This window comes from Ammospiza caudacuta, chromosome 12, assembly GCF_027887145.1.
Source record: "Ammospiza caudacuta isolate bAmmCau1 chromosome 12, bAmmCau1.pri, whole genome shotgun sequence".
Lineage (NCBI taxonomy): Eukaryota > Metazoa > Chordata > Aves > Passeriformes > Passerellidae > Ammospiza > Ammospiza caudacuta.
In genome coordinates this window covers 6,271,955-6,291,245 of record NC_080604.1, presented here as the reverse complement: position 1 = coordinate 6,291,245, position 19,291 = coordinate 6,271,955, and the positions used below count along the sequence as shown (strand labels likewise).

The following is a 19,291-nucleotide window of genomic DNA, read 5'->3' as shown; positions in this document are numbered from 1 at the left end:
TGAGACTCCTGAAATCAATATCTTGTGTTTTCACTGCTGCTTTTACTTGCATATTCCAGATAAAGGCTGCTGTGGGGAGATTCATAATTGCAGTGTTTCAGACAGTGACCTAAGGCAACAAATTAAATGGGGAAGATAAAATGTATTAAATGGCCCTTAGTGAACTACCTGTAGAAAAACAGGTGACTTCTGGTTGTCTTGAATTGTAGATTTGTTCCCAAAGGGCCTCAGTAAGGGCAGCTGCAGTAGTGATGCTTCATCATTTTGGGGTGTAATAAAATGCTATATATTGCATAGAATAACCACTCCTAATGTGTACTGCCCTTAGGGGAAGGAGCAGTTCCCTGAGATGTATAGTTAATTAGTCCTTAATGTTAGTTTAGAGTTTGTGAAGGGCAACCAGTTCAGGTACTTACTGGGAAAGCTGATATACTGTTTAAAGGTATCAAAGCCTCGTGCACCAATTGACACAACAGAATGTAATGCAGTTCTGAACCAGAGGGGCATGGTTATTTCAGGTTTTGTTTGAAAATTCTTTGTTTCAGAATATATTTCAAGTGCCATTTTTAGCACTTATGAAATAACAGAGCATGTGTTAAAGCTGGCAGGTGGTGTTCACTAACACCACACAGCCCTGCTCACTGCCCTGCCCTCCCCAAACGTCCCTAGACACTTACAGGGACTGTCCCCAGGGCTGGAGCAGCCCTGCTGTGGGGACAGGCTGGGAGAGGTGGGGCTGGAGAGGAGAGAACACTGCACAGAGCTGCTTGTGCCCTTTCAGCAGCTAAAGGGAGCTTGGAAGGTGATGGGGAGAGGGCCTTTGGCAGGGTCTGGAGGAGTCAGACAGGGGATGATGGGATTACATTTAAGGAAGACATTTTGGGCTGTGGATAGTGAAACCTTGGCATAGTTTGCCCAGGTAGGTGGGGGCTGCCCCATCTCTGGAAGTGTTCAAGGCCAGGCTGGGTGGGGTTTGGAGCAATTGGGACAGTGGAAGGTGTCCCTGTCCATGGCAGGGGGTGGAATGACATGAGCTTTGAAGTCCCTTTCGGTCCAAGCCACTCATAGTTCTCCTTTAATGGTTTAGCACAAAGGAACAAGTTTTATTATTTTGATTAGTGGATAGATCCCTCAGATTTCATCTGCAATATTGAAAATGCTTTCTGGATAGGACATGTTGGTAGACAGCAGGTATTTTGGGTGGTTTTGATACTGCCTAACATTGTTGAAAGGGGGAAAAATTTGTGAAGGACCCCACTTTACAGGCAAGTTAATTTAACATGCTGTAGTAACGAAAACTTTTCATTGACCTTGATTAGAATGAAATGATGTCTTTTGGACAGGTAACCAGGAAATGCCTCACATAGTTTAATCTTGTGGAATATAATGGAGTAACAGTGGCTGTGACTCTGGAGTTGCTTCAGTTTCACAACAGACAAAATGATCCCCTTAAGATATTCTCCTTATGTTAAACAAATTCAAGTTCTGGAATTCTACAAATTACTGCACTTTTTACTGTCACATTTCTTTTCCTACTTTTTCCAGGGTACATTTCCTAATTTCCCCCCTATTTTTCACAGGCAATATGAAACAGTTGTTCCTCTTGAAGATTCAGTGGTGACTGAAGTCACAGCGACGCTGCAGGAATGGGCCGTGCTCTGGAAACAGCTATATGTGGTAAGAGCAGTGCTCCTCTCCTTGTGTGCACATCTCTGATACCCTGGGAGGAATGTTGCCTGCCTTTGTGCATTCAAAATCCATCAGAATCAATATCAGAATTGTTGGATTCCTTGTATTTAATGGGGGCTCCCCAACTGCAGAATAATGGATCATGTGAGGGTCACATGGACTACACTGGAACTTTCTGCAGTTCTGAAATTCTACCCTCTGATCTGAAAATTTCATTGTTATACAAAAGGCAACAATTTTCAAGTGCTATTAAGTATGTAAGAGATAATATAATACTTTTGCAAGTCCCATCAAAGACTTTCAAAAATTATTCAGCACAGTTTGTAAGTAGTTGTTTTATTGTCTGGAGTCTGAAAGGAGAGCTCAAACTATGGGAGGTTTTGTACAATTGTTTCTCCATAAATTAGGAGTAGACCCTAGGATAAGTGTGTTGAGTTTTATACACATCTTTCTTATATAATTTTCAGTTGCTGCCACATAATGTCTCCTGCTTTCATCCCTCTTCTTTTCTTACATTTTAATAGCCAAAGCCCATGACACAGCAGATAAAAAACTTGAGCATTTGAAGGTATTTTTTCCTGGCTTTTATTTTCTCTTTTTAGCTTAGTAATTGCAAGCCTTAACTGTAGGATAAGGATCAAGAACTGTAGGTGGTCTAAGCTTGCATTTCCTTCCTTTAGAGAAATACCTCTACATAGAGCTGCAGGAGCTTTGTTTCCTCATTCAAACCTGCAGTGACAACAGTTACATGTCTAGGAAACCAACTCAGGAATGATCCAGTGGAGTCCAATGCATCTCCAGCATAACCAGCTGTGTTCTGTGCTTCAAAAAGCAATCAACTCTTATGAAATCATAACTGGTCCCAGTTCTTCTATGGGGTCAGATGTCCCTGGAGGTATTCTCTTGGGAAGGAGCATCTGATCTAATGCAGGAGGGGTATGGAACATGGTACATATAATGTTTTATACCACTCTTTACACCTAGTTGTAGGGGGATAGAATATAAGAAAATCTAGTGTAGAAGGTAATCTTACCCCTAAGGAGCTGCAGCTGGGCCAATTATCAAAGATTAGGAACAGGCCTGGCTTTAACAGGCCACAGCTGTAAGCAATGAGAAGATGCTATAAAAGAGTGGAGGAGCTGCTTGAGAGGGGAGCTGGAGTCAGTGGCTGCTTTGTGAAGAAGAGTCAGTGCTCTGAGGAGCTGTGCATGAGAAACACCAGGAAGGTATGGAACTTTTGTGATAAGGAGATAACAGTATGGAACCCCTGCAGTAAGATGCCAACACCTCGTACTCCTCCTTTTTCCATTGTATATACATACCTCTCTGGGTATGGGGATAAAGTGATCTTTTCTGTTTTCCTCCTGTAAGATTTTCTTTCTTTCCCTCTCCCCAGTGTCAGCTGAAGATGACAACAGTAATATTGGCAATGGTATTAAATTGGAAAAGGGGGAATCATTTTACCTACAAATGAGCTAAGCTTCCTTTCTACTAAAGTATTTCTTTTTTATTGTTAACACCAGTTCCTTGAGGGGAAGGAGAGAGAAAGCTCTAGGTATAAACTTTCATTTAGTGATTTTTCTTTCTGGGACTGCTTTCTATTGTAGCTCATTATATTTCTTATAGCATTGCACAAAACATTATTGTATCCTTAAATAACAGGAGAAAGAATTTACTGTTCTCATAGAACTTTGGAAGGAGGCATCTGCCCCATGACAAAATTGGCAGAGCTTCTGAGTGGAGAACACATTGTTTTGTGTTGTGGGTTTTTTTTCCCCCAAAACTTCTAACAATTAAGAATTCTAATCTAGAAATAATCACAGAATTGTTTAGACTGGAAGAGACTTCTTGAGATCATCAGCTGCCTTCTCAAGCAGGGTCAGTGAGACCCTGACAGGACTGCACCAGCCGGGTTTTGAGTTCCTTCTGAGTGGAGGCTCCCCAACCTCCCTGGGCCAAGCTGCCCATGTTGGAGCACCTTCAGTGATTTCTTATCTGCACTGATGCAGTGCCACAGCTTCTCTGGCAGAACAATTGACACCATTGTCAAGTGGGTAACTGACATTTGTCCCATCTGTGGACTGTACATTGGAAGCCTGAGGAAATGCACTGAGGTGCCTGTGGCCGAGCTGGGACTAGAATTTTATGCTTAGTGTTCAGGCTGGAAGCTATGTAAGGACATAGCTTAAAATATATTGAAAGACTAAATGGAAATCCTTGTTTGTTGTTGGATCAGCACCAGCAGAAATTTTTATTATTCCCAAACTGTAATAAGAATCATCTAAGAAATGTAATTAATGTTATTTATCATGCTGCTGTGCCTAGTCAGCTTAGTAGAATGTTTCTTATGTAGGGGAAATTCAAGTTCTGGTTGTTGCACAGACACTCTCAGTAGGTCAGTGCCTGCAAAGGGCCCTTCACTGGTCAGTGGGGCTGCCAAACAACGTGAGCAGCCTCTCTGAACATCTCTAAATAGGCTTAAATGTTCATCTCATGCTTTTTGGGGAGCTCCCTACCTGGATTGTGGTTTGAAAGACCAAGTTTGTTTCAATTAAAAATTCCCAGCAGTTACCTTGGTAGTATTGTTGAGGTGCATTGTAAGGTTTGTGTTTGTCTCTCAGTGAAACAATGGGAGCTGGGATGTAACACCCAGGAAGCCTGCAGTGATTAAAACACTGCCTGGAGAGGGATGCTATGTTCTTCCAAGATAAGGAAGTTCTGCTGACAGAAAATTGGAGGGAGGAGGAGAACAGTGAGAAATGAGAGGGTGAAGTAAAGCACAGCTTTGAGACAGTTGCAGAAAATTAGTTGGTGTAAAATATTGGGAATCTTCCTCATTTTCTTCTGACCACAGAGATTCTGTGCCAGTACTGGGAATAAACTGTGCGTGGGGAAGCTTGGATGGGTTTGAGTTACAGGAGTTGTGTAGCAATTTTAGTTTAGATTTCTGAGAAATATATATTAGAAAGGCTAGCCTGAGATCATTGCATTGCACAGGGCTGTGATATTCTTTAAATTTTTGCTATCAAGGTGAAAGCCAAGTTTTAGTCGAGGAGAAAAAGGCATTTGTCCATAATGAGTTCACAGAGAAAGGGCTGTGCCTGAAATGAATTTGAAATAGAAAGATGTATGATGTGTTGTTTGCTTTACTGTGATAACAAATTATGCTCTAAGTAGTTAGATTCTGATCATATAACTCTTTAAATACTGACAAAACAGCAAGGTTTTTTTGAAAATGCTAGAGGTTTTTCTCCAATTGGAAAGCAATATAAATAAAACTTGGATGGAAACTCTCAGAATCTGTTATTTACATAGGATGGGATTTTTAGCAAAAAACTATAACGTTGTTAAAAATTCTATGCTTACTTAAAAATAATCTATTTTAAAATAGATTGAGTAATCAGGAATAGAATTTAAATATTTATTATTTAATAAAGGAGTAAAGATGATAGTACTTTTATGGTTCTGGGGACAGACTTTTTAGCAGGGCCCATGGTGGTAGGACAAGGGGTAATGGTTTTAAATGAAAAGAGGTCAGATTCAGACTAGATACAAGGAAAAGGAATTGTACTCTGAGGGTGCTGGGGCCCTGGCACAGGTTTCCCAGAGGAGCTGTGGCTTCCCCATCCCTGGAAGTGTCCAAGGCCAGGTTGGACAGGGGCTCGGAGCAACCTGGGACAATGGAAAGTGTCCCTTCCCATGGCAGGGGGTGGAGCTGGGTGAGCTTTAAGGTCCCTTCCAACCCAAACCTTTCTGTGATTCTATGTGAAGAGCACATTTTCCCCTATTTCAATGCGTAATCTGTGTGCAGACAAGGCAATGTTGTGCCACTGGAAAATGGAAAGCATTTCTTTGCCTTCTGATCTGTATCCAGGCTTCAGAGATGAGCACTGAAACAGAGATTTAGTAGCAACTTGGCAAAAAAAACCCCACTGCTCTGTTTGACCTACTTGGTTTGGGTTTTCCTACTTTGACTGCTATTGTAAAAATCATTGGGAGGGAATTCACTGTGAGTGTGGATCTCAGAATTTAAAATCTGTACTGTGCAGCCACTGGAGTTACTGGTAATGTGGGTAGGGTTACTGCTAACCACAGCTGGCCAGATGTGTGTTTGTGAGTGTGTGTTTGCACACCCTCATGTGTTTGAGTACTGTCAGTAGGTGCACAGACCCAGTATCATGTGGTGTTGTTTTGCCTGGCTCTAATACTCTCTGTTCATTTGGACACCATAACTCTGGCCTTCTGTGGAAGCCTAAGAAATGCAGAGGAGGGTTTTAATTATTGTTTCCCAGTTTTGCAAAGGCAATAAGCAAAAGATGCCGGTGATTCCCTTCCCCAGTCCTGTACTTAATTTGGAGTGGCGGAGAACGGAAAAGTGAGATTATTGGTGTACCACTGTAAGCAGCTGAGCCTGTTCGGGTGCCTTCTCCAAAGGGACAAGGAAGAGACAGCAGAAAAGCAAGAACAAACCTTGGGGAGCCTTGTTTAGGCCCAGAGGTGGATAAAGATGCAAAATTGCATTTGTTACAGTGGAATGGGTGTGTGCAGCTCTCGGTAGTTGCCCACACCAGTCTACTGACTTCTGTTGAGACAGCGAAATGATACCAGTAAGGTTGCTAACTTTCTCTCTTACCCTGTATGTGTTGATAAGATTTGTTATTTTTATACTACTTCTAAATAAAGGATCTGCAAGTTCTCTGTAAGCTTTTGTTAATTAGGTCAAACAAGACTCCTGTGAGTTTTTAAGTCAGCTAAGGAGATCACTGAAACTCAATGTTGGTGCACAGCAGCTATTTTAACTGTAAAAAAATTCCTCAGAGTCTAAGTTGTGATGTGAGGACTATTTCTGTTGAGAGAGCAGATGACTGTGGAGAGACCAAGCATAATTGCCATTTTAGAGTTTGGTCAGATCAATAACATTCATTTGTTACTTTTATGCAAGGAGGAGTGGGGAATCTGTGGGGTGACTTCTTGTCCACTTTCAGCAGGAAGACCTAATGGTGTTGGGAATAGGTGGAATTTTTGCCAGCTCAGTGTGAAACCAATTTCCCATTGGCTCCTTTTAAATTTCCTGAGGGATCCTATTAAGGAACAGAGTGGGTAGCAGGACTTGGTGCAATTGCAGCTCTGTGATTTGGGTGGTTTTGGTGTCCCTAAAATTGAAGCACTAGTTAAAACTCATCTTGGAAAATGCCATTCACTGAATCACTAAGGTAGTTTACTCCTATGGGGTTCTAGGAGACATTTTTATTCAGTGAGATGTGCTTTGCTCTACATCTGATAAAACATGGAATTGCTGATGCATTTTCTGAAGTATGTAGGCAGAAGAAAATGTGACATGACCTAAAATGGATGTGCTGCATCAGAAGGTCTCCCTTCAAGGAACAGAATTTCTTCAAGTCAAGGCTGAGCATATTAAATACACTCTTAAATTCTGTGCAAGCAGACTCCTGGAAAGATGAGGTATTTGTACCAAGGCAGATGCACAGAAGCAGTACTGGTTGTATGCATGGCCCTCTTTCTCATTTTCATGTCATTTTCAAGGTTACCTTGAAGGAAAATTCCTTTAGGATGATTGTCCAGGTTTGTGAGTAATTTTAAAAGAATCTGAAGAGCTTGTGAAACCTCACTTGACATTAACAGAGAGACTCAGAGTTCCTACTTAAGAAGACAGGACTCTGGATAATAGTGTTCAGCAGTGCTATGGATACTTTTATATCTTTCTGTGTTTGAAGTGAAGGATGACTCTTCATGAGGTGACCAGGAGCTCAGATGGGAGTTTGGGGCAGCTGATAGTCTCATTAAGTGCTGCACAGCATATAAGGGAAATTAGGAGTAAATATTTCCACTTCCAGTAGCATCTAGTTCTTCAGTTCCTCAGAGGGAACAGTGCACTGAGAAATCATCTCATTGCTTAGCAACTGAATCTGAGGCTTTTAGCAGATTTGTTATTTGATTACTAGAATATAGTTGAAGATTTTTCTTGATTGGGTCGTGATGGGCGTGTGCAGAATGATTTGGAGAATGCAGAACAATGAACACTTGAGCATTGTATGCTGAAGGTGGATATTTTTATCATTCAGTATCTTTACTCATGGAGGGGGAACCTGGAGATAAACCATGGAATGTTACAGGCTGGAAGTGACCTTGAAATATCATCTGGCCCAGCCTTTTGTCAGAAAGGGATCCTGCATGGGATTATGGAGCACCTTGTCCCTATCCAGTGAATGACTGTTTTTATTGACAGGTGTTTCTTTCTTACATGGGGATGAAAACTCTCCTGGTGCAGTTTACACCCATTGCCCTTTGTGTTTTCCCTGTGTGTCCTCATGGACAGAGAGCCTCCATGCTCTGTGCTGGTGCTGCAGTGCTGGGATGGCATTCACAGGGAGAAAGGACCCAGCTGCTTTTGTCCTTGCTCACAGGCCAGGATCTGCAGCCCTCAGATCATCTTTGTGCCCCTCCCCTGGACCTGCTCCAGTCTGTCCCATCTTTCTGGAGTTGTGGGGACCAGAATAAACACCTCAGGGTATAAGTGTCACAGTGTGATTTATATCTGCTCATTATCTTAGGCATTTAGAAGGTTTTGTAGGTAAAATCAGAGGCTTTTGCTGCTTGAGTTTGTTGAAAAGTTGAGTAGAAGCCTTTCTCTTGCTGTGTCAAATTGAGACTTGAATTTACATCAATGTATTAGCTATGGTTTCTTGGAGGTCTTTAGTGGATGTCATGACCTCTCTCTACATTTCTTCCTCAGAAGAGCAGTATTCATGTAGAAATTACACTTAATATTTATTAGGTTCCTGCTATAAAATGCAATCCATTTCAGTACTTCTCCCCTTAGCACTAACTTGCTGAAGCTCAGTTCAACTGCTTCATACTTTAAGGTTATAAAAGGTTCCCATAATTATTATTTTTTCTTTCCTTAATTTTAAGAAATTTTATGTAGTCACTTTCTCTTAGTGATTTGTGGAAGACTCTGAGCTCTAAGGAATTAAAATAGGTGTAAGTTTTTAGGAGAGTAAAATAAAATTTGTTTGTAAGCAAGTCTATACCATGAAAATCTGAAAATCTATTAGAATTGATTTGAAAGTTACTTTGCTTTGAAGAGCACAGGATGCTATGGCAGTTTATTGGATTTGAACAACAGTATAACAAGGAGCCATAGATGCAGTACCTTTTATTTAGTGCCACATACAGATTTATGGTATCATTTAAGATTATTAGGATCAACTAGACAGTTTTTATGTATTTTCAAACAAACAAAAGGTTGCCTAGAAAACAAAACCTCTGAACTATCAATCAAAGTGTGTGGGAGGAATATATGTTTTGAGTTACCATGGAGATGGATAGATTTTTTAATAGATTTTAAAAGTAAAGACAGAATTAAATGTAAGTCACCTTCTGGTGTCCTTTGCAAGTCCTACTGTGACAAATTACATGCAGGGTGTTTTATAACCTCTTGCTTTGTAGGGAAATGTTATTTAGTCATTGATATGGGAGTCATTGACATTGATAATGTGCTCTTTTATTTTGGTAAATAAAACAGTAGTTGTATTACTGATGCTGACATTCATAGCAAATAGTGTGAGGATTTGGAGAGGGTTTGTTAGATTAAATTTTTCAAGTATTAACTGGTTTATAGTTAACAAAGAGCTCTTGCCTCTTTGAATGGTATCCAGTGTGCCTGATGCAAACAGTGCTACAGTACATGTGTAAAGTTCTTGTGTGATATTAAAACACAGGAATTTGATTTTATTGAATGCTGCTTTAAGACCAGCTGGGAAAAACCAACAAGGAAACAGAATTTACTCAGAGGAGACCACTGGCTGACCTGCGGATGATTTCAAGCAGTTTCTTTTGCACTGTAAACGCACTGAATGTTGAATTGCATTAAGTAAAGGAAAGAAGGTTTTAATGAAAAAATTGTACAGAAGTTTGAGAGTTTCTTCATCTGTCACTGGAGAAAATCACCTGAACTGGTCTAAGTCTGCTGATGTTGTAGAATTGCATTTGAAGTACAGGCAAGTCGTAGTGTGGTTGGAGTTTAGTATCCCAAAGATGGACTTTGAGAAAACACAGCAGTTTGGTTTAGTTTAGTTTTTAAAGAACAGAAAATTGAGAGTGGGGGAGAAGGGCTAGGAGAGACTGGCAGTCTGGCTTTATGGAGTGAGTGAGCAAGGTGCTGTGCATGGATAGGGCTTACAAAGGAAAAGGCTGATCATCCCTAGTGGGTATTTACTGGAACTAAAGAGACAGTTTGGATTTAATTTCATAGAAGCCAGAAATTGTTTTTCAGCAGAAAAGCAAAGAGCATCTGTCCTTTTGGCAGCCTGGATGGCACTGTGGTCCATGTGGTATCAAGAAGTGTCCTTCAGTCTTATCCTCATTTATGCCACTTTCTACTGTTTCTGTCCTTAATACAAAGAGTGAAAAAGGCAACTAGCCTAAAACAATTTCAGTGATTAATAGATATTGTAATTTAAATATCCATACATAACAAAATTATATTTGTTTTCTAAGAGGAGTGGGTAGGAGAAAGTTTCACGGATGGGAGGGGTAGAAAAATCAATGTTATATGGATCAGTGTAGCACAAGTGGACTAAATCCTTTGTGACTGGAGTGACAGTGAGCAAACATTGTGGCTGCAGCAGTGGACAGCCAGCACTTGGGCTGCCAAATCTGATTACTCTGCATTGTTGCATTTGGCTGGAGAGGAGGCAATGGCTGATAAACAAACAGGAATAAAAATGCATCTCAATTTAAAAGCTCAGTAGTAAGCCTGGCAAATGGATAGACAATTAATTTTACATGACATATTAAGATGAAATGAAAATATTTGAGATTATTGAAGACCTGTTTCTTCTTTCTTATTTCAGCTTCCAGCCACATGATTGGATATAATGTAGGCATAATTGGTAAATTAAAACTGTTCTAGAAATATAAGCAGGGTGACAAAGGCAAACATCCAAGAACCAGAGAAATACCAGTGTTCCCAATCCAATCTGCTTTGTCCCTAAGGGTTCTGATAAGAATTTCAATCTCTCTGTAAAACCAAGGTAATACATCTCTAGTCTTGCATATGTTTTCTTAAAAATATTGTATGTTTAAAGCATTTGGATGCTCAGTGTTACATAGAAATATTAGGAATGGGAAATATCTACCTTTATGGTAAGGTTTTAATAATTTTTAGTGAACTAAGCCCTAAGAACTGTATGTTGAGCCACAAATGGTAGTGAAACTCTGAATGGTTGTTCCTGGGTCAGTCAAAATAAAGGGAGGTTCTGGATGTGGTCATGCAATCAAAAACTGCTGGAAAGCACAGACAGAGGAAGCAAGGCTAATTTCAGTTGCTGTTTATACACATTTTCTTGAGTTCTTGAATTTCTCTTTGAGCAGACTTCTCATAACAGTTTTTTGGTGACTGTTGGAATTAAGAAGGGGAAAATTAATATAAATTTAATCTTTGGAAACTGCTCACATAATTTCTTAAGTGGTGATTGTTACATCTTGTTTTTAAGTTAATAGTGATTAATGGCCTTTGGAGAAATATGTTCTTTCAGAAATTCTTTTATCTGTTTCTTAAGGTTTTATTGTTTAATAGAAATTAATCATGCTATGCTTTACACATAGAAATGTCTTAAAATAGAAGGAATGCAAAGAAAGAAAAAAAATTGGGAGAGGTTTCTGTGAGAGTACTGGAACTCAGTTTCTCACATTTTTTTGCGTTCATCTTCCAGTAAATTCCATGGTGGTTTTGTTTCCTTTTTAATTTAGAGTAGAGCCTTGTGCTTGCTGGTTGGTCATAGATACGGCCTTGGGTTCAATCATAAAAGCTGATGAAATATCAAAAGAATACTGATTGCCAAGTTTGATTTCAAAGTCTTTAGTTGCTGTCATTGCCATCACTGTACTGTTTAGTGAGAAAGATACTCTGATTGTGTGCTTATCCCTGAAATTATCCTACTGCCTTTGAGGGGGAAAAAATCCATCAGATGATATGAAGAATTAACTCCAAAAGGTATTTAGGGCACCCTAACAGTTTATAAAACAAATACTCATTTCTTTTTACTGCCAGTGCTCCCTGCCACCAATAGGTCAAGATCCAGAGTGTTTAGATGAGATCCAATACATATTACAGAAAAAAACTGTCACTGGAATAATGGAAAACATAAATCATGTGTAGGGTTCTATTATTTGCTGATAATATACGTGTAGCTCTTTGTATCAGTGCCTTCCTGTGGATGTGGTCTGGAGTTTGTGCTGCAGTGCCTAGCCAAACCCTGCATCCCCCAGGGCTGGGGCTGAGGGGCTTTGGGGGTTGCCCAGCAGCTGCACAGACCCAGGACATCCAGGAACCTCCCCTGCTGGAGGGATGGGGAGAAGTAATAGCTTTGGGCTCAGAGAAATGTAGTTACTTATGGATTTGGTATTTAAGGTCTACTCTTTGGTCCAAGTCTTACCCACAGCAGTTAAGATTGTGTGTTCTTGAGACTTGGCACAGGGCTTCCTAGGGCTAATATAACTATATTAATTCTTTCTTTTCACTGTGTTTTGCTGGGCTGGGTGTGAGTTTTGCAGTCTCCCCGAGCTCAAAAAGCTTCTCATAAATCTGGAAGATGCTGAGCCCTGAGCTGGTTATCTGAAGTGTGTGTTTGTTTCAGCAAAGCGACAGAAGTCTGAGTTCAAAGCCCTTTACAGAGCAGGGCAAACAGTGGTGTCTTTTATGTTCTTTGCTGTTCAAGCATTGGCTGTTTGATCTAAATTAAATTGTGGTTGAGGGAGCAGATTTCAGTTTATTCTTTCTGATACATCCTCAGAGTTGATGGGAGGTTTGTGAATGCCTGTTCTGTAGTCTGTGCAGAGGCATTCAGGAGCAGAGCTGAGCCTGCATCCTGTCACAAGCAGAGGGACACTTATTTAACACCTCTCTGGACTCTCCACGCTGCTGTAAGGCAGCACTGCTGCTGAGAGAGGTGGTTTGTCCCCTGCTGTCCCCTCCTGCCTGTGACAGTGCCACCCACCCCTCAGCAAGCCACAGTGGGGTGGGCACACAGCAGCCCTGGGCAGTCACTTGGCAGCTGGCTGGGAGTCTGAGCTTCCCTGCAGTTTGATCAGTGCCCTCCCACTGATGCTTATCAAAAATGCAGGTTTTTGACTGTGATATTACTGAAAGTGTTTCTTTAATTTAAGAGTAATTATTCCAGCTTTCTTCTGTGAATTAGCTCAAGCTCACTTTACTGTGTACAGGTGCATAAACAGGTGTTAAAGTCCCAGAAGTGATCCCTGTGTTGTACATTTCCATTTCTATTACTGGCAGCATGTAATAATATTTTAGGGTAGGCCGGTAAAGTTTTGAAGGCAGTAATTTTATATTGGGAATCCATCTCTGCCATTCTCTGTGGTTTTTTTTCCTGAAGTCTCAGAACTTGAGGTAATAATCAATGAAGTCTTTCTGGCCTGTATGTGACCTGGCAGGCTGTGCACAGGGAAGCTACCACTTCAAAGGGAGTTACACAGAGATGTTAGCACTTTTGAGGAGTAAAGGAGTAACATTTTTGGTACCAGAATTTTTGTTGTGACCTGAATAGCTCAAGTTTGATTTGAAGTGCTCGTGGCCAGTTACCTTCCACTGCAGGTTCCCTGCAGGTGAGATTCTGCCCAGTGCTGGTAGGTGCCTTTACTGGTACTGTCAAATGGATTTGTTATTTTCTTATTAAAGGGACATGCTTGGAAAGCTGCTTAGATGGAATTTAATGAACTTCTAAAACGTAGCATAGAATAGTGGCTTGCAATAGCAAAATTTTCTGGGTAAATAGGGAAAGTGGAGCAGCAAATGTTTCTTTTTAATCTTTTTGACTGTGTGTTCACTAATGTAAAAGACACTGTAAAGAAACAGGTGTGTGGCAGGTTTTCATAATAGAGTTAATGAAATTACTGTAAATAAAAGTGTTAATTATGGAATAGTTGTTAAAATGGAAGATAGGGAAGAGGAAAATAAGATTTTACTGTGTGGATTTTGGGTTTTTTTTCTGTAACAATCAAACAACTTTATTGTGTATAGGTGTTATTAGTATTTTAATTTCACTTAAATGTATGTGATGATGGAAACTTTTGATCTTGGAAGCTATGGGACATGCTGGATGCTTAGAGAGATGTAGTATATCTTTATATTTCCAAAATATAATTTAAAAATAAACAACTAACCTATCACTTTGAACTGGGAGGTGCCTATTACATAAGATGTGCATTTTTAGAAGACATCAAACCCTGTCACCTTAGTGGAGCTCTCAAAGCCCTGTGCAGGGTGGCAGCTCAGTTCAGGCTGGCTCATGGCTGTGCTGAGGCCCAGCCCCCTGAGTCTGTCAGAACTCCTATCAATTATTCAGTGGCCTCAAATGTTCAACAGACAAAAACCCCGCCCTAAATATTGGGAAACCTTGATTTGTGCTTTTATGCAGTGAGCTCAGCTACCCCATTTCTTCCACCTGACTCTTTCCCCTCATCTGTTCCTTTTTGTCTCATTTTTTTACAAGATCCCAATCCGAGTTTCTCATTAACTTCTTGTCTCCATTTTCCTGGCTCCCTGGCAGGCACTTCCCAGTCAATCCCAGTCTTTATTTGATGAAATTTTAGTGTGTTTTCTTTTATTTCCTGAATTTTGTTGGATATTCCTTGCTTTCCTAAATAACTCGGTTGTTCTTGTTTAGTTGTTACGTTAACTATTATGGAAGAGGACAATAAAAAAAGTGTTGACTTAATTTTTCCTGCAATTAAAAAATTGACTGGACAATTTGTTTAGCTGCTAAGGAGTGATGTGAAGAGATGATGCAGTTATATCTTGAGGAGGCAGAAGGAATAGGGAAATGAGGATATCCAGTTGCCTTTCAAAAGGGGAAAATATTGTGACCAATTGAGTGCTAAGAAAATACAAACAAACAATAAGTTTTCTGCCAGTTTTTGTCTGGTCCTTGTGTCACAGAACAGAAACAGAATGGCAGTTTGTTTTTGGGGAACTAGCAGCATCACTGACAAGTTTAGAGTCAGGAGGATGATTTTAATGAGGCACTTAGGCTTGCTGTTGGATTTTGGTGTCATACTCTGAAGTAGCTGGTGAGTGTTCTGTCTCGGAGCTGACAATAATTGCCAGGCTTGTCAGCTCTCACTGTGATTCTGGTGCTGTCATCGTGGAAATCTACATTAGAAACACAGCTAAATGCAAGACTTGTGTTTAACAGTTATCCTGTTAACAGCATAGTATTCTGGAAGGAACATAATGATGATTTGATATTTCCCTTGAAGCCACTGCAATGCTGTGTTAGATGAAGAACAGAATGCTGGTATTAAAATAGTTGCAGAAAGAGGAAACACAGGCATTGTGTACTTTCCTTTTTTAAAAAGAATTCTCTTGTGTGAAGCAATCTAAAATAAATCTTTTCTAGTTGTCAGTTTTATTTATCCTAGAAAAGCCATACCCTGTTTTAAGATATAATTTTTTAACACCTCTAACACATTCCACTACTATTTTCCAAGGGGATTTTTTTGTCAGTAAATCTGGGAAATGCATATCTAGGTAGTTGACAGGCTTTGCAAAAGAAAAGCCAGAATTCTCTTACACATGGACAATAGGCTGAACCATTTATACTCCATATTTATCATTTGTACATTTACTCTTTCCAATGCAAACTCTGGTACTATCTCAGCTGCTTTTTTGAGAACATTTTTGGGCAGTGGATGGCACCATTTTCTAATGGAGTTCCTCCATTTTATTAGAGGAAATGAAGGATCTGTGCCTTATGGAACATCTTTTGCTAGAGGTCCTCAAGTTGGTTTGGCCAGGAACTTCTGATGGGTTGAATAATCTAAGCCATCACCTTTCCTTTCCTGGTTTCTTCTACCCCTCTGCCCTATGATGTTGAACCTCTTTACCAGTTTGAACTCAGTCTAACAAGAAAAAATTTATTTTCTTGCATATAAGTGGCTGTGTAGAGGAAAGAAATGTGATTTTATAGCTCCTGCTGTGGGAAGGATTGCAGTGCAGCTTCATCCATATTGTGAAGCAGAAGGCAATTCAGACAGGAATTTCTGGTGGATTAAATGGGCTGTGCTGCCACAGTGCTAAATTTCAATGTCATAACTGAGTGGTTACCAAGAAAAAGAGTTTTTATATTATTGGTAATAGTATAATGGCAGATTTATTATTTTTGTAACTGCAGACTCTTCTATTGTGGAACTTTGATTATTGCCGTGCTTGTTATCTCCATCATGGAGTTTCAGCTTTAAAAATCAGATAGAATTGGGTGAAGAATGTTCACCTGGCTCACAGGGAGTTTTACTGCCTTGTCTTCAGTTTTACATGCACAGAATCACAGAACTGGGTAGGTTGGAAGGAACCCTGGGCATCTCCAATTCAACCTCCTCCCCAAAGCAGACCCTATTAGAGCAGGTTGGTGAGGATCTTGTGCAGTTGAGGTTTGAATTTTTTTGAGGAACCCACAACATCTCTTGGAAAAGGTCTACCCTAGATTTTGGCCACCCACAAGGGAAAAACATCTTCCTTTTATCTAGTTGGAATTTCTAGTATCTGATGCTATTAACTAACCCTTCCTTGACACAATGATTAAAGAAATTAAGTGTAGAATTAAATCTAGCACTTACTAAGTGGTTTAAAAAGAGATGAATTGATAAGAAAGCAATTGAAAATGGAGAATTTTTATTCAGTGCTGCTGGCTGTAATAGGACCTGCAGGGATGTGTTCCAGTCTGTTATTCACTAGTCTTTTTAATAGCAATCAGGGAAAATCAGTGACATAGAAATTGCTGATGATGCAGAAATAGGAAGTTAAGCAATGATTAGATCAGAAATTGTGTGGTTTCTGTCAGACACTTGGCTCAGTTAAACAGCACTGACTCCAATATATCCAAATATAGAAAGGCCCCACAGATGGTGTTTGTGTCCTGAGGTGCAGTGACATGATGGAACATTACCATGGCAAACCAATCCAACATCAGCCTCTTCCTTGCTCTTGACAGCTAAGAGGATGAGAAGTCTTGCCTTTCTAGACAGGGGGCATCTGGACTTGCAGAGGGGGAGAATAATTGAAAAATTCTCTGTATAAATTAATGAGGTGATTGCTGGGCAGCTGTTACTGATCCTGCAGTGTCCTCTTCAGAATAGATGGGGAGCAGCCAGAAAGGTCCAGGGTGATCCATGATGGCAGCGAGTCCTAGGAGGGGAACCTGGAGTGGATCTCCAGGTTATCCAGTGCATCTGAGTCCTTTACAGTGAGTTAAGGTCCACCTATGGCAATTTCAACATGTGCTTGTGTTGCCTGTTAAAAAAAAATGTATCTGCAGCAGTGGATATTTTGCAGCCTCTCAAAAATTCAGTACTTTTTGGACCATCTGAGTCACAGTTTTTTTCTGAAGCCTGTGCTCAATCTTCTCTCCTGCTTGTTATTCCTTATCCTATTTGCCATGAACAAGGGGAAGAGCTCATTCCATTTCTCTTTCCTGCAAGTTTTTGATTTAAATTATTTTTGTAATTTTGTCATTTCTAGTCTAAAAAGTCAGAGTCAAATCCAACCTTTAAAAAATGCGATGTTCTCTGGATATTTTCATTATTGCTCAAAAGAATTACCTGTTTGTCCATGTGTTCTTGATGTATAATAGATAAAAATAGAGATATAAATAAATAAAAGTGAGAAGAATGTTCCAGCAGAAACCTGACAGAGTGAAGAGATTACTTTGCACATTTGCTGAGACAAACTGCAGAAGCTGAGTGAGGAGTCAGCCTATTGTGACTTATAAATGGGTGTGTGGAGGAGGGTTGCAGGTAGCTGATTGATAATTGTGGTAATCTGTCAACAATCTGTCAGTTCTCTCAAAGAAAAAAAAGGAGGACAAATCCCAGTATTTACAAAGCAGAGCCATGCAAATTTGGAGTAGTATTGAAGGCACTTCTTAATAATTAGGGTGATTAGCAATAGATTAATCACGGAAAGCAGTTGTTTCTTTATTACTGATATCTTTAAAACAAGACTGGATTGTATGTTAGATGATTTGTTGCCACATTATCCTGGAGGAAGTACGTTGCAGCAATCTGTGAGCAGGTTTCTATGGCATGTGCCCTGCAGGAAGTCAGACTAGATAATCACAATAATCCTTTATAGTCTTGGAATGGATGAATCTTTAAATCTGTTTAGTCAGGACCAGCTGTGTTGAAAAGCAGCATTACTAAAATACAAAAAAAATTATGCTATGAGGTAGGGGATGTGCTGCTCTGATGTGTTTTATATTCTTTCAGGCAAGAGCATTGTATGCAAAAGACAAATGGTTTTTTAGGAGTCTTTGTCTAGTGATGCCTTTCAGAAATGAAGTGCTAATTCTTGTACCCCTTTAAACACATTCTTTGTGGTTTTTGATGACTTATCTCCTTGGTGAGGACAGGCTTTTTGGCTATTTATATAGAAACTGTGGAAAAGATTGACATTCAATACCTTTTTTTTGGGCTTTCCTACGTTTCAAACACTGTAGGGAACAGCAGATATTTTGGATATCCTTGAGTGGGAGATCACCAGAAATGGTTCTGTTGCCTGGTAAAGGTGTCAGGGGGAGTCAGGACTGTTCCTTTGCCTTTCAGGCAGGTTTAGCAGTTGGAATCAGCTGTGTCCTGGAGGGCCCTGCTCTGCCAGACGTGCCAGGCAGCAAATAATGCTGCTGACACTGCTTGGCTGTCATTTATTAACTGGAGCTTTTCACCATTCTCCCTGTGCAGTGATGTTTTCCTTCCTTTCCATTTGGCTTTTGTCTGTGGAGCATCCTGAGCCTCAGTGAAAACACCTAACTTCCACCTCAGAAGATAACCCTATTTAAATTAGATGAAAAAAGCTCAGGAACTACCTGCACTCCACACTAGCAGGAATGCTTTGGTACTGTTTTTTTAGAATAATGAAATGCCCAGAGTCAAAAAACATGTTTTTGTTCTGGCATTACTGGGATCTTTGTTTAAAATCTACAGTTTTAACAAGTGCCAGCCACAGGTCCCTTTACAAATATTTGCACTGCTTTTGTCACATACATGAAACAAACATTTTTAAATTGAAGAGGCTGGAATTAATTCTTTATCCTGGGAGTTTTACCTGTTTTCTCTTAGCTTTTTATTTGTAATTCTGCCTCTCATCTTTGAACTATTTTAATTTTTTATTTACCAAAAACTTGAATATTTTACGGAGCGACTGAAAGCAAATATTTAAAAACAGGCTTTATTTATAATTTACATCCTATTTGCTGCATTCTGCTTTCCTTTTTTGTGCTTTTTGTTTAACTGCTAAATTGTAATTTGTTTTCACTCCTGCTGTATTATGGGATGGCTATCAGCTCAGTGCCAGAGTTTAAAGCTCCTCAGCTTCACATGTTCTTTCATGGGGTGAAGTAGCTTAGCTTGCATTTGAATCAGTTATTATTTTCCCAGTATTTTTCCTGAGGCCATGTGTGGAGCTGCAGAAGAAATTACTTGTTTATATAAATCTTACTTTGATGGATCTGGCTCCTCCTAACAGCATATCTGGCTGTTCTGAAGCACAAACTCTCCTCTCACAGAGTAT

General features: G+C 39.9%; 1 protein-coding gene across 1 annotated transcript in view; it reads left to right on the top strand.

Annotated features, from left to right (window-relative positions):
* DOCK3 (dedicator of cytokinesis 3) overlaps positions 1-19,291 on the top strand; it is a 185,266-nt gene that overhangs the window by 29,891 nt on the left and 136,084 nt on the right. The window contains exon 5 of the mRNA XM_058812859.1: positions 1,581-1,677. Within this exon, the coding sequence (XP_058668842.1) occupies positions 1,581-1,677 (97 nt within the window). The remainder of the gene's footprint in view (positions 1-1,580; positions 1,678-19,291) is intronic.